General features: G+C 40.7%; 1 protein-coding gene across 7 annotated transcripts in view; it reads right to left on the bottom strand.

Moving 5' to 3' along the window:
* Positions 1-25,434, bottom strand: part of MYH10 (myosin heavy chain 10) — a 169,525-nt gene that overhangs the window by 6,432 nt on the left and 137,659 nt on the right. For all 7 annotated transcript variants that reach the window (XM_055133893.1, XM_055133889.1, XM_055133888.1 and 4 more), the window contains 12 exons: positions 24,140-24,311; positions 22,086-22,298; positions 18,884-19,028; positions 17,130-17,336; positions 14,019-14,123; positions 11,604-11,756; positions 10,971-11,219; positions 10,146-10,358; positions 8,455-8,667; positions 7,217-7,378; positions 2,891-3,019; positions 570-658 (listed from right to left, as the gene is read on the bottom strand). In XM_055133893.1, the coding sequence (XP_054989868.1) occupies positions 570-658; positions 2,891-3,019; positions 7,217-7,378; positions 8,455-8,667; positions 10,146-10,358; positions 10,971-11,219; positions 11,604-11,756; positions 14,019-14,123; positions 17,130-17,336; positions 18,884-19,028; positions 22,086-22,298; positions 24,140-24,311 (2,050 nt within the window). The remainder of the gene's footprint in view (positions 1-569; positions 659-2,890; positions 3,020-7,216; positions 7,379-8,454; positions 8,668-10,145; positions 10,359-10,970; positions 11,220-11,603; positions 11,757-14,018; positions 14,124-17,129; positions 17,337-18,883; positions 19,029-22,085; positions 22,299-24,139; positions 24,312-25,434) is intronic.

The raw sequence follows: 25,434 nt of genomic DNA, 5'->3' as shown, positions 1-25,434 counted from the left end.
GACATATCCCCAGGCCTCCCTCCCCAGTCCAGGTGCTCTCATCCTTTGCCGTTCCCACTGCTGACCTTTCAGATGACCTCCCTGCTGCCTCCCTCTCTCTTTGCACAGATAGGAGCTTTCTAAGTACAAAACGACCCTGGCATTCCCTTCGACTACTGCTTTTTTCCAATCGCTGCCAAAAATTCCAACTCCTCATTACAGCAATGCTAGAAAAAGACCACAATGAACAAGCTCTCAATGTGGTAACTAAATGGGCAAACGACTGAATAAAAGGATCTTATGAAAAAATGTTTTCAGAAAAGGAATCCGCTTGTGGAACCTAGTAAGTGTGAAAGTGAAGAGTTGGCCTCTTGGAACCAAGTATACTTCACAGCTATGTGTGCACAGCCGGCAGAGGGAGTCTGGAGGTTCATCTCCCCAAGCTCTGAGCAGGTGATCAGAGCAGTTACTGACTCCTCCATGCAGGGTGCGGCCCCAGCTTTCCCAGCCCAGCAGGCACGCCCCAGGCCATGGGGACCACCGCTGCTTTTCAGCAACTGCTCCTCTCCACCTGCTGCCTGGAGACTCACTTGCCAGAGGCGCTGTTGGCGATCTCGTCTGCCAGCTCATCTCTCTCCTGCTCTGCGTGTCGACGGGCTCGCTCAGATGAAGCAAGTTCCTAAAGAAGTTCAGAATTTGACTTAAGCTCTGACTGTGATAAGTGTTTCTAAATTTGAAATCTGACATTGCTTGAAGTCTGGCCACCTTGCCCCAGGGGCTCCACACACACACAGCTGAAAATGCCAGTTTGCTATATTCCTGTCCTCTATAGGAAGCTGCTATTTCTTATTCATAAATACAACTTCTATTCAGACTCAGAATGGGGCTAATTTCACCAATGCATAGCAAGGCACCAGAAAATTGGTGGTGGATGGATGTGGCCCCAGGTGGCAAGAGCAGGAGGTCTGCAACCACTCGCCTGAACTTCCTGGCCTGCGGGGCAGGAAGACTGAAAACCACTGGTGTGTAATGGTTGCAACTGCCTGCTTGTGGACTGGCACACAGGATAGGTGTCAGTATCAGGAATAGAAAGGCTGAAGAACACTGGCATAGAGAACAGGCGTCTGCTCTACCTCGGGGCCTCTCCAAAGGGGAGGACTGGCAGTAGCTCCGAGAACAGTGCCTGGATTCAGGGTAAAGAGGAAGAACTGCTTGATAAAAACGACTTCACATTTCTCCTTGGGACAAAGACTCACAACAGGTAGAAGAATGGCATATTTCTCATCCCAACTAGGTAAAGAATGAAATCAATATTGAAAGCTGCCATCTCCTTTTATGAAAACAATGAGATTGAGGCCCACATAGATGAAAATCACTTGTCCCAAATTCCAATGGTGCCACTTCCAAAAGAGGGATATTTGGCTGAAACATCTTTACGATGCCGGATAAAAGGTCTGCATGGAAGGAATCAGTTTTATGCTTCTTATGTTAAACTGCAGGCTTAGCCCTTCGACGGTCTGGCTGGCTCTAAGGACTCTCGACAGTGTAGGAATCCCAGATGTGATAAAAACAAATAAGATCAAATGCCTGGGTCTGACCTGGGGGCTTCTTTAAAAAAATTTTTTTTAACTGAATCACAGTGAGATACACAATTTACACAGTTACAAAGCTGGTCATAGATTTCAGACATATATGACTTGGGGGCTTCTGACTGATGGGCACTGTAAACACTGGCACTGTTGCCTGGTCTCCGATGTTCTATCTTTGGGGCCCAACAAGACCTCTGTGCATTGGCTGGGCATATTGCTGGCAGGCTAAGGGACCCATGGGAGAAAGGAGAGGAACTTAGGGCCTGTGAACCAGATGATCAAAGGTATTTGAGGGAAGAAGAAATAAGATAAATCGGCTAGGGCAGAGCTAGCTTTCTAGATCAATCTCTTCCCAAATGCCTGTTGCCTCTGTATCTAGATACCTCTTGCCGGAAGGTAGACATTACTTTCAGTTTTATAAAAACTTGAGAATGCTGAGTATGCTTAGATACTATCCAGAGGCAGGTCCCCTTTGGAAAATGAGATTTTGGAGGGATATTACGGAGACATCTACAAGGGTTAGGTGAACTACAAATATCTTAGACATTTTACTTTACTCATATTTTTTAAGTAAATGTGGGAAAAAGGTTGTCCATATTGTACAAACTGGAGCTGTTCAGCTCTCAACACTAAACATAATGCACATTCTATCAAATTTTATAGGATTCAGTAAAAACAGTACATGGGAGAGGGGAGAATTTATGAACATATTAGACAGGAGGAAAGATTGAAAATTGATGTACTGAGTACCTTACTCAAGCAATAAGAGACAAAAATCTCAAATGAATACGATGATATAAAATGTATACATGTACTTCTTTATAGTTCAACTGTACTATTATGAAAATAAAAAATTAATGTGCCCCAATACATCAAACTTTTGATCAGAACCTGAGATAATTGAAAGAATAATTGATGATTCACTTAGAAATTCAATGAAAATAAAAAAGAAAAAAAAGAAATTCAATGAAATACGCTTGTCTTTTTTTTTTGTAGAAAAGGTAATCTAATATTACTAAGGTCAGCTGCATGAGCCTGATGCTGACCAACAGTGAATAAATACTTCATAAGAAAAGAGCATGAACAAAAGGCCTGCAAAGTTACAAATCAGCTCCTCTGTTTTTTTTTCACAGATAGGAAAATATCTGAGCAGTGTCAAAAGGATCACTGAATTATAGAACTAAAGCGGTAAGATGATCTAGTACTATATTAAAAATGGATAATAAAATTACACTAGGATAGAAAGATAAAAATATCTTTAAGTGATCTTGGAAGAATTTCAGGGGCTAATATTTGTTGATGTAAAAAGCAAACAAACCAACCTCTTGTAATTGAAGTATTTCTGCTTCTAGACTCTTCAGTTTCTTTTCACTCTCTTTGGATTGAGCAAAAATCTCATCCCTGGATGCACGAGCTTCCTCTAATTCGCGTTGGTAATCCTTCATCTGAGCCTAGGATTATTAATAAGAAGGTTTGGAATACTTTTCACTTTTAGTTCTTAAACAGTTTTTCCCCTAAATTATGAAAGTAATCATGATAACTATAAAAGTACATAAGGGCTGAGGATATGGCTCGGTGGTAGGGCGCAGGCTATGCATGTGAATTCTTAGGTTTAATCTCTAGCCCTTCGCACCTCCCCTCCCCAAAAGGCATAGAAGTGACAAAGATAGGCTATATATATATATATATATATATATATATATATATATATATTCTCCCAGATATCACTTATGAACATATATGTAAAAACCTGAGTCCAGAGACATTATGAAAAGAATCACACTTTATGATTTAAGTGGGGGCATATCTGAAGAATGCAAGACTTGTTTGACATCTATGGATTAATAATATGATCACTTCGGTAAACATGGAAGTAGCATTTGATAGAATCTAACACCTTTTCATTACACACGCATTAAGTTATAACAATAGGAAAATTCAACTCTGATAACAGACACCAGTGAAAATCCAACAGCTAATATCAGGGTCAAAGGATTAATGCTCCCCCCCCTGAGATCAACAATAAAGCAAGATCTCATGACAGTTATATGGAAACAATGTAATGAAGATTCTAGTTAATTAAGTCAAATTCTAATCAGGCCAAAACAAAGTTAAAGACATTAGACTGGAAAACTCTATCTGCAGATACTATGATCTTGTATAGAAATAAGGAAGTCAGTTAAAAAAAACACAAGAACCAAAACACAGGTTCAGCAATGTTATAGGACTCAAAGATTTATATCAAAAAACTAACATTTTACATGCTATTTTTTTTTCATCATCCTGTTGATCATCAATTTTCTCAAGCGGTCTCAGTAACTTCTCATTCGTCCTAGTCCTGAGATTTTAGCAGCCTCTCTTTACTCGTCCTTCCCAACGGTGCCACATTGGAGGCTCTTTCAGGGTTAGGGGAATGAAACCCATCATTGTTACTGGTTTTGGCATATGAATACGCCGGGGGGAGCTTGCCAGTCTCTACTTACCAGAAGAAATTATTTTCATTGTTCAAGATCTATATTCCCTGTACCCCCTTCTTTTTCTTTTTTTTTTTTGCTTTTGTGCCACACCCAACATTGCTCAGATCTTCTGACTCTGTGCTCAGGGATCACTCCTGGTGGGGTTTTGGTGACCACATGGGCAGAGTCTCTTGCCCCCGAGCTTCGCTGTCTTCACCAGGGCCCCTTGGAGGAGATGGGATGAGCTTCCCTCCCTGCCCCGAGCAAAGCTCCAGCAGCCGAAGACCTCCAGAACCCAGCCACAGCCATGCTAATTATAAACATTGCAAAAATTAAGAAAACAATTTATAATAGCATTAAAAAGAATGGAATACTTATGTATATATTTAACAAAAAGTTTAAGATTTGTGCTCCAAAAACTGTACAACATCACTAAAAAATTAAAAAAGCAAAAAACAAAAAACAAACAAAAACATCTAAATAGGGGCTGGAGCAACAGTATGGCAGGTAGGGCATGTACTTGAAGCTGACCTGTGTTTGATTTCTGGTTTTCCATTTCGACTCTGAGCATTGCCAGGAGTAACTCCTGAACATAGCTGGGTGTGGTCCAAGAACAAAAACAAAACCCAGGGGCTGGAGCTATAGCACAGCCGGTAGGGCGTTTGCCTTGCAGGTGGCCGACTAGGGTTTGATTCCCAGCATCCCACATGGTCCCTCGAGCACTGCCAGGAGTTATTCCTGAGTGTAGAGCCAGGAGTTAACCCCTATGCATCGCTGGGTGTGATCCAAAAAAGCTTAAAAAAAAAAAAAACAAAAAAAAAACCCAAACAAAAACAACAAACCCCAAATAAATGATAGGCATGTTTATGGAAGAATTAAAACTAAGATAGCAGTAGTTCCCAAAGTGATCTACAGAGTCAACACGATATCAAAGCTCATGTTCGAGGGGTACAGAAACTGATATTTATGCTAACACTAGTACTGAATTGCAAGGAATAGTTAAAAATAATCTGGAAACAGAAGAACAAGCTGAAGTCACATTTCCTAGTTTCAAAGCCAGGGTAACAAAACTGATACTAATGTTGAGAACAAACATACAGATCAATAGAGTAGAACTGAGAAAGACTAGAAATAAACACAAATCTACAGACACTATCTTTTTGAAAAGAATACCACGGCAGTTTATTGCAGAACAGAATGAATTTTGTTGAGAGGAGCTGGGGCTAGGGAGGTACTCCAATGGAGATGCTCCCAAACCCAGTCCTCTACTAGACCCTGAGTTCAATCCTCCTTATTGCATCACCCCTGAGCACTGCCAGGTGTAGCATCTCCACTGGGGTGTGACCTTTATAAAAATATTTAAAAAATTATACAGTGCTGGAGTAAACAGATATTCATAACCGAAAGAATAAAGCTAGATCTATACTCAAGCCATATAACAAAAACAAGTGAACTAATACCTAAAAGCATAAAGTTCTTCAGTAACTTTGAAACTTTTGTTTTAGCTTTGGGCCATACCTGGAGATTCTCAGGAAACCCTGTAAGGTGCCAGAGATCATACCCAGGTTCATGCCTATGTGCAAAGAGATACCCTATCTACTATATCATCACCCTGGTTCCTGGAACATTAAAAAAAATTTTTTTTGTTTGTTTTGGGGCCACACCTGCATAAGTTCAGGCCTTACTTCTGGCTCTGTGCTCAGGGATGCTTCTGGCTGTGCTCTTATGTGGTTCTGGGGATCCAAACAGAGTGAGTTGTTTGCAAGACAAGTGCCTTAGCTGCTGTGCTATCTGCCCCTCCACAAACTTTCAAGTAGGTAGTCATTTCAGATAACAAAAGCTCAAGAAACAAAAGAAAAATAAACTGAACTTCGTTGAAAATAAAAACTTTGTGCCATAAACAATACCATAAAGTGAATGAACAGAAAATCTAGATGATGGAAGTATTTAAAAATCCTAAGAAAATGATACAGAAAATAGAGAAGTGTTATAGCTCTCAATTATTAAGAGACAACTCAATTGCACTGGATTGAAAGAATTCTCGAGACCGATAAGCACACAAAAAGATGTCTAAAATTAATTAAAATCATCAGGGAAATGCAATCAAAATGAAATAAAAAACACAGGGAAACGTTTTTCATATTTGGGCTACACACAGGACTACTCAGTGCTCAAGTCTGGCTCTCTGCTCAGGAATTATTCCTGGTAGGCTCAGAAGTGGGGTCCCGGGGATCGAACCTGGGTCTGTTGTGTACAAGACAAGTGCCTTACCCATTGTACTATTGGTTCGGTCCCACAATGAAATGTTTTGTACTCATTGGAATGGCTATAATTAAAGATGAATAGAAAAAATTGCCTCATCATAGCTACTGGGAATACAGTCACTGTAGAAAGTTTTGACAGTTTCTCAAAGTTAACATATTAATTTGGCAGTTCCACTCCTAAGTATACCCAAGAAAACTGAAAACACCTGTTCAAAGAAATGTACCCATGCATATTCCTAGCAGCATCCTTTACAGTAGCCAAAAGATGGCAATAACCCAAATGTCTAGCTACTGAAGAACAGATAAATATATACCTATACAATGACAAATTTGTTAGTAGTAAAAAAAGAATAGCTACTTATTCATAGTGATAGTAAAAACCTACATGTCTTTTGAGCCACATATGATTAAATCTGCTATGATCTGACTGAAAAGATTACATTGCCCCTCAGGTGGCATGTGGAAGAATTATTAGGGGTGGGACTGAGGAGATAGTAAGGTGCCTGACTCCTGTGCCTGGGCCCTCCTTGACCCCTGGCATTGCAGGGCAGAGCAGCACCACATTCTTAGGCTCTAATATTCAACACAGTGGTTTAGTTGGCAGAGTATCCCTGGAAGTGATCCCCACCCCTTTGAACACTATGTGGAGAGGCCCCCCCTAGAACAAAACAAGTCATGGTTTTGAACCCCCAAGAGCATAGTAGATGCTTCGCCTGGTGACTACTCCAGCTCTCTCCAAGACTCACTCAGTGGGACCAAGCATGTCCTGTAGGCACTGGGGACATACACATGCCATCTTTATGTCCCACACCACTGAGGGCAACAGCTCCACCGTGCTCCCTGGAGCAACTGCAGGTGAGCCTTCAGCTGCATGCTTGATCCCAGCAGGGGCAGAGGACATTAAGGGCTGGCAGTTGGCTGCATGTACCTGTAGTTTGCGAAGTTGCTTGATGACCTCATCCCTGGCTTTGTTTGCAGCTTCAATTTGAGCTTCAAGGTCTTTGAGGTCTATTTCCATTTTCTTTTTTGAAGCAATAGCAAGCGCCCGTTGTTTCCGCTCATCCTCCAGCTCTGCCTCAAGCTCTCGCACCTATGGACAATATTGGGTTATGTCTGATTAGACCCAGATAATGCTTGCCATTGATAAGGGCTCTGGTTTTTGTGGAGTGCTATGCTCTGCCACCAAGAATCACAGTAGTTAGGTTTTGTTAAAGGAGACACTTCAACAATATCTGCTAGAAACCATTTCCTCTGACAGCTAAGATATAGAAGGCAGAGTCCCTGATCATAAGCTCACAGTCTAGGTGATGTAGCAAAATTGAAAGATGTGAAACATCTTGCTGGGAAAGTTCCCTCCAGGGATGCAGGCAGCCTTCAAAGAGGCCCTTGTAGTGTGATACTTCAGAGCCAACACCACAAGAGTGGCTCTGCTTGGATAGGGATCCTTCAGCCGTGGCCAAGCCTTCAGAGGGTGCACCCTGCTGAGCAGACTCTAAAGTTTTGGCACACAGAAACAGTTTTTTTTAAAGGTACTAAGTTCAAGCTAATTTATTAATCCTCAAGCAATAAATTATTAATAATAATGGAATGAAAAGTTTAACAAGTAACTAGATCTGAGATCCAACATTTGAGGGACTGTCTCAAAATATGCACAACTCATCAAAAATTTTTTTTGTTTTCATCTAAAAGGTGGCATAATGAGCACAAATGACTTGAATTTCTAGATAAATGTAGAATCACCTTGGCAGATGTCGATTGACTCTTTTCACATTTTTAAGGCTCACAGAACTTGGGTCAAAATACAGCCTCCCTTGAGTTCACTAAGAGCTTTTATTTTTTAATTTATTTTTGTTTTCATGTTATACCGGATGATGCTCAGTAGTTATTCCTGGCTTCGAAGTCAGGCATAACTCCTGGCAGTGCTTGGGGGACCATATGGGTTGCCAGGGATAGAACCTGGATCAGTAACCCACTTTTAAAATGCTTGGTTTGTAAGCAGCCACTGAGAAACAAAATCAAAACCACTATATTAAAATAAAGAAAAAATTATCAATTGACCAAATTAAATTTACTAGCAAATCCATTCTAATGTAAACGGGATATGGACTAACACTGGGTCCTGTAAAGTAAGTAACTTTGTTCAGAGTCACTCCTCCTTTGACGTACCTGTTTAATCAGCAACCGTTTCTTTTCTTCATTCTGCTCATCTCTGGTCTGCAAGTCTCTTTCAAACTGGGCCTTCATTGCCTGCATGTTAACCTCTAGGCGAAGCTTGGCATCTTCTGTAGCCTGAAGTTCATCTTCTAGTTCTTCCAGTTGGGTCCTCATTTCTTCTACTTGCTGCTCTAGTGCCCGTTTGGACTTTTCAAGTTCATGAACCTAAGCCACAAGAAAAAGTTGACCGTTGGTGGGGAGGGGCACACAGGCAGTAGTCTTGCTGTTTTAGAGAAGCCCCCGACATCCATGGCATGTCAACTTCCCTGGGCAACCTCCCAACACATCTCCCAGTCTTTCCTTTCCCTTCTCTGGCTGCTGCTAGTCCTCATTCTGGAGTCTGCGATTTCAATAACAGGACTGGATTGTTTATTCATAAATGCTTTATTATTAGCAAACAGTTCTATGAAGACTTTGAAGCTAAGAAATATTTATAAGCCAAGATCAATGAAAAAGAATATGGGAGCAGAGGAATTTTTTGAGATGTCACTTGCCTACGGTATGTGTAGCAGGTGATATAGTACCATCCCTTCTTGCTGTGGAAAAGGTTAATCATATTGAAAATTACATGTAACAGTTTTGAAATACTAAGGTGTACTAGGCCTGAAAGGCCTCTGAATCCCCATTACAAACCTTCACCTAGCTCTCTAGGTAAAGACTAGACTTCTACCCATGTTGCCCCCATGTAACAAATCTTTAGGCAGACATACACAGGTGCCTTTGGGTTTCACAGCCATGTCAAATCTCACAGGGGCAAGAATAAGACTTACTGACACAAGATGAGCATGTGTGTCTCTATGCAATGCACTCTTCACAGGTACAAATGAAATGCTTGACTGCTGATTATTTTAAGTAAAAATAATGAAGAACTATTAAGAATATAAAATCAGCTGAATTTGGAGAATTTCTTTCGCCAGATTTCACTGGATAATCATGGCCATTTTTCTGTTGCTTTCTGTCAATGTGCTACTGCCAGAATTTCTGTAGGAGACTCTCAGCCAGGGGTAGGATAGTCTTCCCTTTCTCACAGTACAGCTAAGAGAGCCCAGAGCCCAGGGAAAATGAACCTCTTTCTCATACAGGTAAAAAGAAGCCTGGAGGTTTTCCTAGGGTTTCCTAATGGAGTCGTTTAGCTTCATGCAAGTAAGGGAAAGTTGCCACCCCTGGTCAAAACGAAAACTGGCAAAGCCAAGTGCTGAGCCTTATCCCTGACTACCAGGCTGAGGCTTGTTTCATCATCCTTGACATTCAGACATGATGCAGAGGAAGTCTGTGGAGCAAACACACCATCTTGCAGGAAGCACAGACAATGGAAGAACAGACACTGTCCTAGAAAATTTCCAGCCTGCGAATAATCCACCAAAAGCTTTTGAAGTCTTCCTAAGAAACAATGAGGGCCTCGCCAACCTCACTGCTCACTCAGTCCGTGCTGGAGAAAGCTCCTAAAGCCCTCAGTTGCGACTCAGGTGATGAGGTTCTTTTAAAAAAGTTCCGCTGACGGGATGCAAATTAGGACCGGGAGGGCTCTCCTCCCCTCATCCTAGTCACTGAAAATCTGACAGCTCTTCCCAAAGATTCGAACCCTTGTTTACACACAGGCCCAAACTCCCTTTTGAAGGAACTAAGTCCTCAGAGATACTCACATTCTTCCCCACGTCATCCTTAGAGCTCATCAAATCTTCCATGTCTGCCCGCAGCTGCTTGTTCTGTCTCTCAGACTCTTCCTTCGCCTCCAGGGCCTCTTCAAGGGCCCTGGCCAGGGACAAGGCTTTGGTTTCTTTCTCCCTGGCTTCTGCTTCCGCACGGTCTCGCTCTTCTGCATAGCGAGCTGAGATGTTCTTCTCTTCAGCTAGTAGCTGTTTAGAACGGCAATGATATTAAAAACTATCAAATTAAAATTCCCAATCATGTAGACCACTACATGGAATACCACTACAAGATTATTTTTGCTTTTCTTTTTTTGAATTCATACCTTCTGGTGCTCAGGGGACCATATGAAATGGTATGGATTGAACCCAGTCTTTTGCTTACAAGGCAAGAGCCCTACCCACTGTACTATTAGGCTCCTCTCTTACTTTTATTATTCCTTTGTTCTTCTCAATTTTGTCCAATTAATTTTGATAAAAATATGTATAGCTTTTATCTATTTTTTTTTTGAGCTACCCAGTAGTGCTCAGGGCTTACTCCTTGCTTGTGCTCAAGGGTCACACCTGGCAGGACTTGGGAAACCATATGTGGTGCCAGGGATGGAATGAGGGTCAGTCACATGCAAGGCTTATCTGTACTATCTGTACTTATAAGGCTTACCTTATCTGTACTATCTGCCCAGCCCCTGCTTAACCTTGCATACATTTCTTTATAAAGCAATATTTAAACCAAAATCACAAAAGTGAGAGCTGTGCAAGTAGAAAAATATGTGGTGTGTCCTGAAGTCTTGGAGATTAGGAGACTGCTCTAAGAGAACCTACCTGATCAAACTTCTTTTGCTTCTTCTCCAAGTTGGAGACTATTTGGCGCTGGTGGTCTAGGTCTACCATCAAATCATCAAGCTCTTGTTGCAGGCGGTTCTTAGTTTTCTCCAACTTGTCATAGGCCAAAGCCTTTTCTTCCAGGCGTTGGCTCAATGCCTCCACATCCCTTAGAAGCTTCTTTTTGGCTTCTTCCAAACTTTCAATTGTTCCCAAGTCATCATCTACCTTCTTTTTAGTATCAGTCAACTAGGTTTCATGTAAAAGAAAAATAAACACCGCACCAATATTAAAGAATGCAGTTGGTTTTTGCATTTGAGGAACAAAGATAAACATGATTATTCTATGTGAATACCATCCTAAATCAATATTATGTGTTTTAAACGATGACTGGCTTGAAATTATACAGAGTTAAAGAAGGTCAATGTCTTTATTTTAAATGCTTCTAACATCATCACCAGCATGGACAGTATCAGCTTCTGACTGGATCAAAGGGAAAAAACACTAATGAGTTTAATTTAGTACAATCTAATTAGTCCTCACAAAGGAAGATGAAACAATTCAGCATAGCAGAGAGATGAGCTGTTGAATATGCAGAACTAGGCCACCGCAGCTTCTGAAGAGGACACATACCTGAGACTGAAGGGCCAATACTTGTTTCTCCATATTCTTCCTGGCCTCCTCCTCCTCCTCCTGCTGCTCCTGCAGGCTGTTCTTCTCCTCCTCGAGCTGCCTGATCCGACTGCTCAGGTTTAGCTTTTGACGTGTCTCCTCCTGAAGAAGCTCCTGTTTATTTTTATAAAGATAAAATCAATACTTAAAGTAACTTAAATGTATTGAAATTCATTCATTCCACCCAAAGGCCCCAAGGCCAGGGACCCATGGCTGGTATTAGATACCTGCCTCTATTCTATCCCCTACATTTCATCAGTCATTTTTACAGTCTTCACCAAATTCCCTGCCCCTGCACCTGGCATTTGTCACCAGGATTAACTCTAGTGTTGGATAACTTAATTGTCTGTCTTTCATACTTTCCCCCCAGATTAATTTTTCTGAACTATAAATGTCAACATGTCTTTCTCATGACCTTAGATTTGGAAGAATTTGAAGACACATATAGAATTTGTGATATGTTCCTTTCTCCTTCACCCACACTACCTGGGATGTGCCTCATCACAGTGTAAGCCCAACAAGGCACACTGATCTTATCAACTGCCTAATTATTCCATTATCTTTTAGATTTTATCCTCTTAATCCTCACACCTAAGCCCAGAAGCTGGCAAAGACATTCGTAAATCCCTGTAAAATTATTAAATAAGAATATTTACAAGTGCCACAATCTGGAAAAAACCAGAGTGCCCAAAAACAGATGACTGGCTAAAGAAATTCTGGTACATCTACACAATGGAATACTATGTAGCTGTCAGAAAACACGAAGTCATGAAATTTGCATATAAGTGGATCAACATGGAAAGTATCATGTTGAGTGAAATGAGTCAGAAAGAAAGACAGACATAGAAAGATTGCACTCATATGTGGAATATAAAATAGCTGAGAAGTACAAGTTTGCAAAGATGCAATTTCTGGCTGATATTCCTCTGGACTTAGTTACTAAAATACTAAAATACAGACATCCAAAACGGTGCGGCTGCAAGTGCGGCCACTCGACCTCATATCTCTTCATTCTCAGCAATGGAAAACAAATTATCAAATGCTTTCCTTTTCATCAAGTCCTACTTTAGGGGAGGAGAAACTCCAAACAATAATAGTGAGTTTTGTGTTGCGATATTGAATGTAATCAAAATAAAGTGAAAGTAAAGTGAAATTTATCAGTTACACAGGCAGGGTGGGGGGCTGGGGGTGTGGGGGGGCGGGGTGGAGCTATACTGTGATTCTTGGTGGTGGAATATGTGCACTGGTGAAGGGATGGGTGTTCAAGCATTGTATAACTGAGACTTAAACCTGAAACCTTTGTAACTTTCCACATGGTGATTCAATAAAAGAAAAAAAAATAATATTGAATTAAAAGTTTAACAGAACTAAGAAAAAAAAAGGGCTTCAATACTTCAAAGCCATCAATATTATTACCCTAATTTCTATCCAAGCCAAAGACATTGCTAACAAATTATTCATTACATCTTAACAATTTGATAAGCTTCACCTTTTTTTTCACAAATTGGACTGTTTCTTATAGGTTAGGGCAATAAAATTTCAATAATATAGTGTATTATTTTCTGGGTGAAGCAGGGTAGATTTTATTAAATGAAATTTATTTAGAATGATGTGCAGAGAAATAGAGGAATGGGTTTCAAGAGAGAACATGGGCTGCTCTGGAGTAGAAAAAAAGCTGTTCAACGGAGAGTACGGGCTTGAAATGGCAAGTTGGCAAACAAACAAGCAAAAAAGACATAGATACCATGTGTTCAAGGGAGAAACATGGGCTGGCAAGAACATACCAAAATGTACTAGAGACCAAGAAAATTAAAAAAAAAATTTTTTTTTGGGAGGGGGCACACCAAGCAGTGAGCAGGGTTTATTCTTGGCTCTGTGCTCAGGGAATCAGATATGGTGCTAGGGATCGAACCTGGGTCAGCTGTGTGCAAGGCAAGCACTACCAGCTGTACTATCTCTCCAATAATGTATCTTATTTAAAACAGCCACTATCTACATGTGTGCAACAGGACCAGCAGTTGGTGAATCTACAACCCAGACAGTGTTGTGTCAGCATGGCAGATGCCAGACACAGGCACCAAGGGTTCTGCCTTGAATCACAGCTATGGTGGAAATTTTCTGTGCATCAAACTGGTTATGACGTCATATAAAAGTTACAGATACTGGAGAGATAGCTTTGCATGCAGGAACCTGGGTTCAATCCCCAAGTAGCATTAGGAATGACCCCCAAGCACTATGCTACAAAACCCAGAAAGCCCCCAAGTACAGCATAAAACCAGTAAGAGGAGATAAGAATGTAATTGTAGGACTTGCATGTTTCACCAGCATACAGATGAAAAAAATGATCAATAAAAGGCATATCAGTTCTAGAATTACCTGTGTATCCTGTAGTTGAGACTCAAGACTAGCTGCTTCCTTAGCAAATTTAATACCCTTCTTCTCTGCTTCTTCGAGAAGAGTTGAGACATTATCCAGTTCATTCTGTAAGGAGTAAAAGATTAAATTCAACTGTGGAGTAGATGAAAAGGGTCTGGAATCACCACTCTTAAATATACACAGTTTTGAATATTATAGGAGGGGTAAACTTGAAGGTGCTCAATTCAAATAAGGAAAACTTTCACCACCATGTCTCTAAACATGTCTCCAAGTAGGCAGATACCAACCACGGTAGAGAAAATTAGTCTCTGTTGGAAGGACTGGAGTGCGGAGCCCACAGAGGGAGGGGACTAATATTTTTTAAATCATGAAGAGACAAATTTACACCAAAATCTCTGAAAGAATGACTATATGTAAAGATTAGATTGGCAGTTCTATTTTAGTCCTTTTCATATTCATGAAGCACAGTCTATGTTTTTTTTCCTTTCTCTTCTTGGGGGAAGGTGGCTTGGGCTGCATCGGGCAGTGCTTAGGGGCTACTCCTGGTGGTATTCAGGAGACACCATAGTTGCAGGGATTGAACTAGGGTTGGGCATGATACAAGGCAACCCATTGTACTATCCCTGTGGCCCACCACAATCCATATTATAGATTTTGAAAATATTACAGAGGCTCAAAAAAAGTTTAAAATCTAGTAGTCAGAAAAAAAATTATTTTTAAGTCTTAAAAATTCTGTACTGGGGCTGGAGTGATAGCACAGCGGATAGGGCGTTTGCCTTGCACGCGGCCAACCCGGGTTCGAATCCCAGCATCCCATATGGTCCCCTGAGCACCGCCAGGGGTAATTCCTGAGTGCATGAGCCAGGAATGACCCCTGTATATTGCCGGGTGTGACCCAAAAAAAAAAAATTCTGTACTGTGTTTGTTTCATATACATTGGAATTGGAAGGATGAGCAAGGATGATATGCAAATTCATTTAGTGTTTCACATACACACAATCTTATATATTTGAGTATTTAGATATTTCTTATGACCAACATTTATGAATAATATGAAACTTTTAAAGTTTTCCTCTTTAATAATCATGTTTTTTCATTTTCCTCTTTAATAATCACTCTAAAATTTTCCAAAAATCTTTGGCATAGACTCATTTACAATTTTTTTTTGGTGAATGCTGGATATATGTATTATAAAGAAGCAGAGGTAAATAGAAGGAATAATGGGAGCGCTGGAGCCATAGTACAGTGGGTAGTGTGGCTGACCCAGGTTCAATTCCCAGCATCCCATATGGTCCCTCGAGCACTGCCAGGAGTAACTCGTGAATGCAGAGCCAGGAGTAATCCCTGAGCATCGTTGGATGTGACCCAAAAAGAAAAGAAAAAAAAAATAAAGGAAAAAGAACAATGTGGTACTCTATTTTTTTGCTTTTTGGGTCACACCTGGCGATGCACAGGGGTTACTCCTGGCTCTGCACTCAGGAGTCACTCCTGGCGGTGCTCAGGGGACCATATGGGATGCTGGGATTTGAACCCGGGTTGGACACGTGCAAGGCAAAAGCCCTACCTGCTGTGCTATCGCTCCAGCCCCAATGAGGTACTCTTTATTCTAATTTATCCTCTAGTTGTGTTAGCAAATGGAAGGGATTCAGAGGACATAAGTATACATACAATTTAAACTAATTACTTTCCCATCTGTATTTATTTTAGCAAAATCCTCTCTAAAGCTCACATTTCATTAACCTTGGTAATTGTGTAGTAAATGGCACTGGCCATAGGAGACTTTTATCATTTCCAGTTCTTTAAGCTCTCAGGTAAGTTGAACTTCTGAGTCTGACATTTCTTATCTACCAGACACTTTTACAGGTGGCAATGAGACCTGCAGAATGTCTAGTGCACAGATGCACCTTGAATGTCACTCACCATGCCTCCTCATTGTGTATGTAATTAATAAGGATGCTTCCAGTATCTTCTTTTAGGAATATCTTTCTGGAATTGTGAGAGTGTGTGTGTGCGCGCGCACACACACACACACACACGTATACCCACACTCAATTTCAGTCCATAGATGTGCAGAGAAAACTTAATAGAGGATGCCTTACAGCACTGTTTTCATTCTTAAAGTGTGGGTCCTTGGCTGGAATCTTCAAATTTAGATTTCAGGAGCACTCTTAGGACTCCCAAATTGATGAGTGGCTTGTAACTATGTAAACAATGTTATTTATGCAGAACATCTGTTTCCTTCTGGGAGTCTGAAAGTTGGTTATGTGTCAAACAGAAGGTGTATATGGGATTAGTCCCCAACCAAACTGCTGAACATGGGGTATCTAGAACCCTCCCTGGCGGATCATATTCTTCCTGCTGTGAGCTGAGGCTAGAACAGGGGCATTCTGTGTGAGTGCAGTGGCTGAAGTCTGCCGGAAGCTTCTATCTCAGGGTAACATCAGGGGCATGTTCCCTTTCTTGAATCTTTTTACTCTCATACCTGGCAGGTACCGGGCCCTCCTAGTTAACTACCCAACAAGGGGATGGTGTTAGGTTAAAACAGTTGTTCTGTAGCTGTTTATAACAAAGAAAAATATATGTATTTCCTCACCAAAAATAGTCATCGACAATAATGCTTTTTAATGCTTGTGTATAAGTTCGTTATTAGACATTCAAGCTATTTCCAATTACATGATGCCTATATAACACTTCTGCAGTGAATACTGTTAGAGAAGAAACTGTGTCTGCAAGCTGAAGTATATCCTAGAAGAAAAGATTAACATGAGCCTCTGAGGGTCTCAAATCATATATTGAAAAATTAGGTAACACTGATTTACAATGCTGTATAAGTTGGCTTTTATACTTCTAAGGCTGTGACATCAAAACTGCCGAACTGTCCTCTAGGAAAAGTAGTGTTAATTTAAACTTAAACAGCAGTAGGTAAAATCCAAGTTAAAAACACAAACAAAACCCCTTCAACTTCCAGCCATTATTCCTGCTCTCTTACTCATTACACTAATGGAGAAGTTGAAGTGCCCCCAGGACTCAGTCTGAGATAGAGAAAAGAGGTAAACCGTGGACACCCTACAGTGCGGTGTGTTTGAACAATTAAGCGTTTTCCAGACTCACCTGTAATTTATTTGCTCTCTCGGCCAGTTCCACCCTGAGCCTGTCCCCTTCGGAGACCTTGGCCTGGAGTTCCTGCACCTGAGCATCCAGTTTCTTCCTCTTGTGCTCAGACTCGGCCCTGACCTGCTGCAGCACCTTCACCTCGCAGGCCAACTCCTTGTTGTCTGTCTCAAGGCCCTGCTTATTCTTCTCCAGATTTGCTTTAAACTAGGAGAGAGAAGAAAAGATTTAAACTAGGAAAGATTTATTTTTATAATAGTCCACGAAAGGTACTGGTATTTGTGAGATGTATACCTGATCCAGTTTGCAATCAACATTTGCTGAATGGAGAACACACTATTCTCTCTGTGTGAAGAGCTCTCTTGAACACCCTACTTATTGTAGTGGATACAGAGAATATAGGCGTTCACTTACCACACCATGCAATTTAACCTTTTCACTGTAGGGATACTATTTTTCAACAGTATATCCTGTCCAGAGAGTAACCATTCATGTATACGATCTTTTGTATAAAACTTGTTTTGCTTGTTGTTGTTTTTTTAAGTTAACAAGGAGCTAAAAATTTTGTTGCTGGGACACAATAAACATAGAAACCCGACTCAATAACCACAGGTAGAATATAACCTGAGTAAATGTTGTATGTTGGTACAGGATGATCAAACCAGGCTAGGTTCTTGAGGCAGTGTAGCTGAGGACACATGTGTTCTGGGCCAGACAGCTGGACATCCCCTCCCCTTTCCACCCACAAGCAGTACTGTTGGGGCCTCAGTTTCTTCATCTTTTAAATGAAAATGATAGAGGCTACTGCACAGGGGTTTTTCCTTATCCCTTTGCTTTTGTTGAGATGACTTGGGACTGCCACTGGATTCAGGGCTCGTTCAGAGTGACATACTTTGTCACTTGAGCTCTCTCCTTATTTCCCTTGACAATGTGCTAATAAAGGTTAGAAAAGGCAATGCAAGGGAGTATTTAGCAAATCACTGGCATATACATGTAAACATCCAGTTGACGTTAATACTATCACTGTATAAATTAAAACTTGGCTTGTCGAGAGCTGGGGGATATATTACAGGGGATAAGGCAATCTTGCATGTGGCCAATGCTGGTTTGTAGCTCCAGCACCATGTACGGTCCTCTGAGCACTTCCAGGAGTTACTCCTGAACGAAGAGGCAGGAATAGCCACTGAAAACTGTAAGGTGTCACCCAAAACACCCCTCACCCACACCTCCTCGAAAGCTGGCTTGCTGACAGGAAGAGAAGAGAAAATGGGAAGTCAAGGAAACAACAAACAGCATGAAGGTATATTTATAGGAGGAACAACAAAGACATATCCCCAGGCTGACTGGAGTTACGGGGTATGTGGAATTATCTTTCATCGCGATGGAATGCCTGTATCTGAGAACAGAGGAAGGAACAATGAGATGAATTAAACATTGTGTATATTGGATTGAGCAGTAAAAGGGATTTGGAAAGGGCAGGGGTGGGGTCACATCAGCAGCAGATAACCATGTGACACTTCACTACTCAAGGTTTTTGAACTAAGTTATCAGAAGAAATAAGAAATAGGTGATCTGAGACAGTAGCTGAATCCACCCTGTTTTGTTTTGTTTTTTTTAAAGAGGCATGGGGTTTCCCAATCAGCCCACCATAGCAACGTGTGAGAGTTCATCAACACTGAGTGGAATGGAAGGGCTGAGTGGGTTCAACCAATGATTTTTTCCAAGCTAGAAACACACAGCAGGGGTTCCCTTACCCTTTTAGCCTGTTCCAACTGTTCAGAAAGCTCCTCGAGGGCAGTTGCATGTCTCTGCCTCATATCCTGGATTTGAGCTTCGTGGTTCTTCGTTTCTTCCTCAAGAGCTTTCTTTAACTCTGCTACTTCTTGTTCACGTTTTGTACTAGAGAAACATATATTTCGGAGAAACATAGAAATAGTCAAAAAAATTAAGAAATACATTCTTAAAGAGCTGTCCTTATCTTAAATATTATACCAGTTCCTTAGATAATTATATGACGTGTCACTTTCCAATATGCTGGCATGTCCATTACTGTGATATCAGGACCCCTAAATCCAGAACAACTTTCATTCCATGGCCTCCTTACAACTGAAACACAGGGTAGTATTTTAAAGGGTCTTTTGACTGTTCTGGGCAGACAATTTTTGCTATCTATCAGGAACTGATATATCAAAGATGCCAAGCTACCTGCTAAATCAACAGAAATATCAACAAAACTGGCTAAGACTAAATAATGAAGAGGCTTTCAAAAGAGGCTAAAGGGGTCAGGGATAGATTAATTAGAACATTGCCTTCAGATAAAAGCAGGATCTTTTTTTAAATCATTGATGTAAAGTAGTAGCTGCTAACTAAATTACTCCTAATATTCTATCAGAAAATGGTTCAAGGTTGGGAAGAATTTATTTCTTTGAAAGAATAGGACACTAGAATGCAGGTTGAAGTGTGGTATTCCTGGTTCAGAAAGGTTTCTAGTTATTTTGTTTGTTTTTGGGCCACACCTGGCGATGCTCAGGGGTTACCCCAGCCTTGCACTCAGGAATTACTCCTGGCAGTACTTAGGGGCCCCGTATGGGATGTTGCAGATTAAATCCAGGTCAGCTGCACTCGTCCTAGCCACTATATCTTTTTAGCCCCAAGTTTCTAGTGTTTGATATGATAACACAGCAGGTACTAGATGAGACAGATTTTGGATGTCCTGAAGTAAAAAGTTTTACAGAATATGTATTTAGGGTATAAAGGTTATGTTAGCATTAGCAATACGTGTTTCTAATATTTTTATGATATAACATAAATAAGATAATTTGAGTAAAAATTCATGTCATTAACTAGAAGGTATTTTACCTGCAAATAAGTCACTCCTTAGATCATTTGGAGCACCTTTCTTAAGCATGAGACTTCATTTAAAAAGGAAACAAGTAAGATAAATATCACTCCAGCCAATAGCTACAATAACATTGAAAGTTTAGATAGAAGTAATTTTATAATAGTCCTGAACCATATTTCTCGCAAACTTGCTCCATAGTTTGAATATGTAACTAATAACAGTGACTTCTATGCTGTTATGTGTAAACACATTTTCTCTTTTTTTCCAATGGAATGAGCCCGAGAAGGCTTGGATGAATTGTGCAAAGAGAAACGGGGACCCTGTTCTGTTTTGCATGTCATCAGGTAAAATGAATCACTAAAGGTGCTTTGTAGTTGCTAGTATAGCTCACTGCAATACATGCATTCAACTGGTCCAGTTTTCTTTTGGAGGAGGGAATAGATGTTGGAGGTGGCAGAGGACACTAAAATCCAAATGTCAGCCCCAAAGATCTCTGAATTATCAAGGTTATTTTAGTTCCCTCTTGTGGCCAGTGATCATGTGCTGCTTAAGGATGTCTAGGCTGCTGGCTGGACCATATATGTTAGAAGTTTCCAGAACTTACCATGGAGTCTAGGTGTGTAGAAGGTTATCTTGGTAAAATTAACACTTAGTTTATGCAATGCATTTCTCAGAACATATTCCTACCAGCAAGTGATACACGATTCTATTTTCATTTTTTCAGGCCGCAACATTTCTCCTGCTATCAACATATTGTCTTTGGGTCAGTGGTTTTATTTCTAATTCTTATTTGCACCTAAAAATCAAAGAAGTCCTTTATCTTTCCTAGGCCAAGCAATGCACATTTCCTGTAGTTTGTCAAAATAAGTTCCAAAGAGTTCAAATGTCAAGGAGTCTACTAATTCGTTAAGTATTTGATTTAAGACTCCTTTGATTTTTAGGTGTTGATACCAGTAGAAATGTCATTTATTTCAATCACTTTCTTGGACATCCACACTCTGACATCGATGTGACAGCTTAGAGCAGTCTTACCTGCAGGCTCAGTTATGAGTGTGTTCACACCCCGGAGAAGAGCACCACAGCCTTCTCCACAACTCTTTCCCTCCTTGTTGTTTTAAGTCATTTCTCACTTGACTATACTTTAATAACAAATCCTGTCACTCTCGTCTTACTCCACTAGCCACTTTCTTGATGGGCTATTATTACCATCACTCACACTTGGAGCAGCTGGTAGGTTTCTGGTGTGTACATGTGTGTGTGTAGTCAAACAGCAGATTTCCTTATATTTGGGATTCCTGGGGTGGGTGTCACATGCCTGGCAGTACAGAAGATATTCAGGAAGAGACTAAGACATATCCGGGAGACCACAGTTTAGAAGTTTCTATAATAATGATATCTACATGATAGCAGGAGCTATGGACAGTCCTTCTGCTCACTCTGCTCACTAGATTATTGTCACCATTCTCCGATGATTTTACATGGGCTGACATGCTAAGATTTCAATAAATGAGCCTTTCCTGACTTTGCTCTCCTTTTTTTCCCACTCTTTTCACTCTCCTCCTACCTGTACCTGGCTGTTGAATCATGTTCAGTGCATGATTCTACCCAATGCCCACTTTTGTCTGGGTACCTGTATTCACCTTTCATCTTTTGTTTTTAATCTGATTATCTACTATTATTCATACTAATAGCAGCTGTCACCAGAAGCCTTAGGACCCTTTCTATCTCCTACTTTGGATCAACTTCCTCTCTTTTCTTCCACCTCTTTTATTGTTGTTGATGGCTTAGTTGCTACTAGTATTAGGAAGGCATGCAGTACCAAGAATGGAACCCAGGGCCTCAGACGTACCCCTGAGCCTATTTTCCTTCTCGCTCTGTGCACCTCAGTCTATTGGTCCACCCACATGCCCCATATACATTCTACCTATGGCCGATTCTAACCACTGGTATTTGACACCATTTCATTTGCCTTATTTTCAGGAGAGAGAGAGCTCAAAATGACCACATAAAGTAACACACCAGAGTTAAGCACATCCTAAATATTTCAGGCAGCACTTAACCATTTGGAAGTGGTTGGGAGGCACCGACGCTGTGCTTCTGTGTCCACTACTCACCGGAGTTCCTGCTGAGCTGCAGTGGTGTCCAGAGTGTCTTCCAGCTCTGTTTTAAGAGCTTCTAGTTCCTCACTCAAGTCCCTTTTCTGTTTTTCTGCCTTGTTCCGTGACGCCTTCTCAGATTCAAAGTCTTCCTGAAGTTCAGCGATTTGGGCCTGTAGCTCTCTCACAACTTTGAGTGCATTGTTCTTATGGAGTGTCTCGTCATCACCTCTGTTAAAACAGCCAAGTTTAAGGCTTGCTCTTCAAGTCGGTGTCCTCCTTAAACACATACAGCTCCCTTCTACTCCCCTCACATGCTTCTAAAAGAGTTTAAATAAAACTATCTTGCTTAAAAAAAATTTTTTAAAGCAAGATATGAGATGCATCTCTTTCTCTCTCTCTTTTTTTTTTTAACCAAGCATGAGACACATTTTTAAAAACTAACCAAGAACGAGACACACATTTTTAAAAAGTAAGCATGAGATACACACAGAACTGGCACTCTGATGGATTGCTTCTCAGGCAAACCAACTCAAGTATATTTAACCAGGAAACTCTAAGTACTCATCTCTTTACCATGGCATAAGACTAGAGCAGCTATATAGGGATGGGGGCAGGCAGAGACTCACAGGTGAGTGAATGCCCCAAAGCTACTGCAGAGGAACAAGGACTGGAATCTATTATTACCCCACCCTCCAATTTTCTTCATTAAAAGATGGAAATGTATGGCAATCTCACTTTAATGATTAGAATATTGTTTTGACTGTTTCCCAGAGCAAAATGTTGTTATAATGGGACACTGGAAGAGGTAGCAGTCCATCAAACTGATACCCAGCCCGTAGCAATCCAACAAACAGATTCAAAGGTGTCCTGAGACACTGCAGAAGAAAGAAAAACCACTTTCATGCCTTCTACTTTGTATGTTGTCTTTCCTATATTTCATCTTTTTGTTTATATGTATTGCTCCCCTGTAGGGGAAGTCTTTTGTCAGGGAATAGCTGGGAGGTTTGAGGTAAGGAACGGGGTCGATATATGATAGCGAGTAGTAGAGAGTTTTCATCTAGATTCTAGCTCTCATCTTCAAAAGTGAAAAAAGTAGAAAATTTGGTCAGAGTAAGACTTAACAGTATAGAGGACAGAGAGTCTTTTGACAGAGAGATAGAATAGTGGGGAGGGTACTTGTCTTGCACTAGCTGACCTGGGTCCATCTCTAGCACCACGTAATAGTCCCTAGAGTACACCAGGAGTGACGTCTGAGTGTAAGCCCTGAGCATCACCTGGTGTGTTCCCTCACAATTCCCCCCTCCAGATAAAGGAAAAAGTTTCTTGACAGTAATAAATTATAAATTTAACGATCCAAATAGTTATACTTTATATCCTATTTAGATATATATATCCAAATAGCTATACTTTATAAATAAAATATTTGCAAACTATTAATTACATCTGTCATTTATGTTCTAAAGCTACATTTTTTTTTTTTTTTGCTTTTTTGGGTCACACCGAGCAATGCACAGGGGTCACTCCTGGCTCATGCACTCAGGAATCACCCCTGGTGGTGCTCAGGGGACCATATGGAATGCTGGGATTTGAACCCGGGTCGGCCGCGTGCAAGGCAAACAAACACCCTACCCGCTTTGCTATCACTCCAGCCCCGAAAGCTATATTCTAACAGCAAATCTTGTTGTGTGTGTTAGTGCAGGGAAGAATATATCATTCTTGAAAAGTGATTTTGTCTAAACTTCCAAAATAAACCGAAATTAATCTATAATGTATGGAAACCAAAACATTTGATATGGTAAAAAAATTTTTTTCTGGTGTGAAATCTAAGGATTTGATTTTTGAGAATAAATAAATAAACAAATAAATGAATGAAATGTTGAGAATAAATATAAGATTTTCTTGCTGTCCTCCCTGAAACAAATTATGTGCACATATATTTTTCACTTCCTCACACAGGGTATTATTCTCCCAATTTTCATCTACTCCTAGACACAAGACACTGCTAAAAATAAATCCTGCAATCCTGCAGTGACAGTCCAACACAAAGGCATTTTGTGGAGAAAGCAGACCTGGCCAGAGCACCCTGCAGCTCCTCCTCCTTCTTGGCCAACTGGATCTTGAGCTCATCGATCTGGGCCTGCAGTTCTGCAATCTGGTCCTGAAGATCAGTGGTTTCACCATCAAGTTTTCTTTTGGCCTTTTCTAGTTCCTGACGAGTCTTCTCTTCCTTCTTTAAGCGCTCTATAGAGAAGATGCAAAAGGTTGTTTTACACAGTAAATGATAACCAGATGAAGAAACTCAAAATACAAACTGTTGGATAACATTGGTTTGTCCTTGCTCCTCCCGCAGGGAACGTAATTTATTGAGTTACTCCCACCACAGTGCTTCTGAGGTACAAACCAATTCCATTAGGCATTAATAATCCTATATTGCTTTTCTCTTTCTTCTATGTCCTTTGCATGGTTTATGTCCTTTTTGTATAGACACAGGAAGACAGTTGATGCTATGCTTTTGTAACATGGGAGTTAACTGACTCCGAATAATATTTTCCCTGAGCATCCATCATATTTACTTAAGTTTCAGTTGCTCTTACTTCCTAACACCCTCAAAAGGAGCGTCCTGGCGAGGGACTTGGATGGACCCAGGGTAAGCTATAAGCTACCCTGGCATTGAAAAAGGGACAAAATAAGTAATAAGTTAAGAGCACGGTCATGGAACAAACTCTGTCATGACCCAAAAAGAAGTAACTGAATAAGGACCCTGATGGGGTTAGGAAAGACGAACTTGGCCTGAGGACTACAGTCTGAGATATACAGTGAGATGACGCCAGGAAAAGCCACCCTCTAAGTTCAATATATTTCTTACTGTGTTCACACAAAAATGACTAGAAATAAATAAATTACTAGGTAAGGAAAGACGGAATCCCACCCTTGGCTGGATCTTCTAGTAATCTAGAGTGCTGAACCCCCAAATGAGATTTTTGTCCCTGAGTTAATCTCCTAGAAGAACTTCCCATGAAGGAGGGCCTTTACATCTGTTTATTGTTATGATAATGTTCAACCCTATCTATATGTACCCCTACCCTTCACAATTTTTATATAACTACGCTGTGAAATAAGAATAAACGGTCACTGGTTACCAACCAGCCTGTGTCCTCATTCCTTTGTTCCCCATTCCTTCGTTCATCTGTCACTGTTGGCTGGCCCAGGGGAACGGTTTTTGGTCACCAAATGCACCCAGTTTGAACTCAAGCTAATGTTGAAGATAAGTCATTTTATTCAAAACCGTGTCGTTTCCTTGATAACACCATCTCAATTTCTTATTCACTTGAAATCCATGAAGACCAAATTAAAAATAAGTTAA

This window comes from Sorex araneus, chromosome 3, assembly GCF_027595985.1.
Source record: "Sorex araneus isolate mSorAra2 chromosome 3, mSorAra2.pri, whole genome shotgun sequence".
In the NCBI taxonomy this organism is placed as follows: domain Eukaryota; kingdom Metazoa; phylum Chordata; class Mammalia; order Eulipotyphla; family Soricidae; genus Sorex; species Sorex araneus.
Note: the sequence above shows the minus strand (reverse complement) of the source record. Positions and strands in the feature narration are given on the sequence as shown.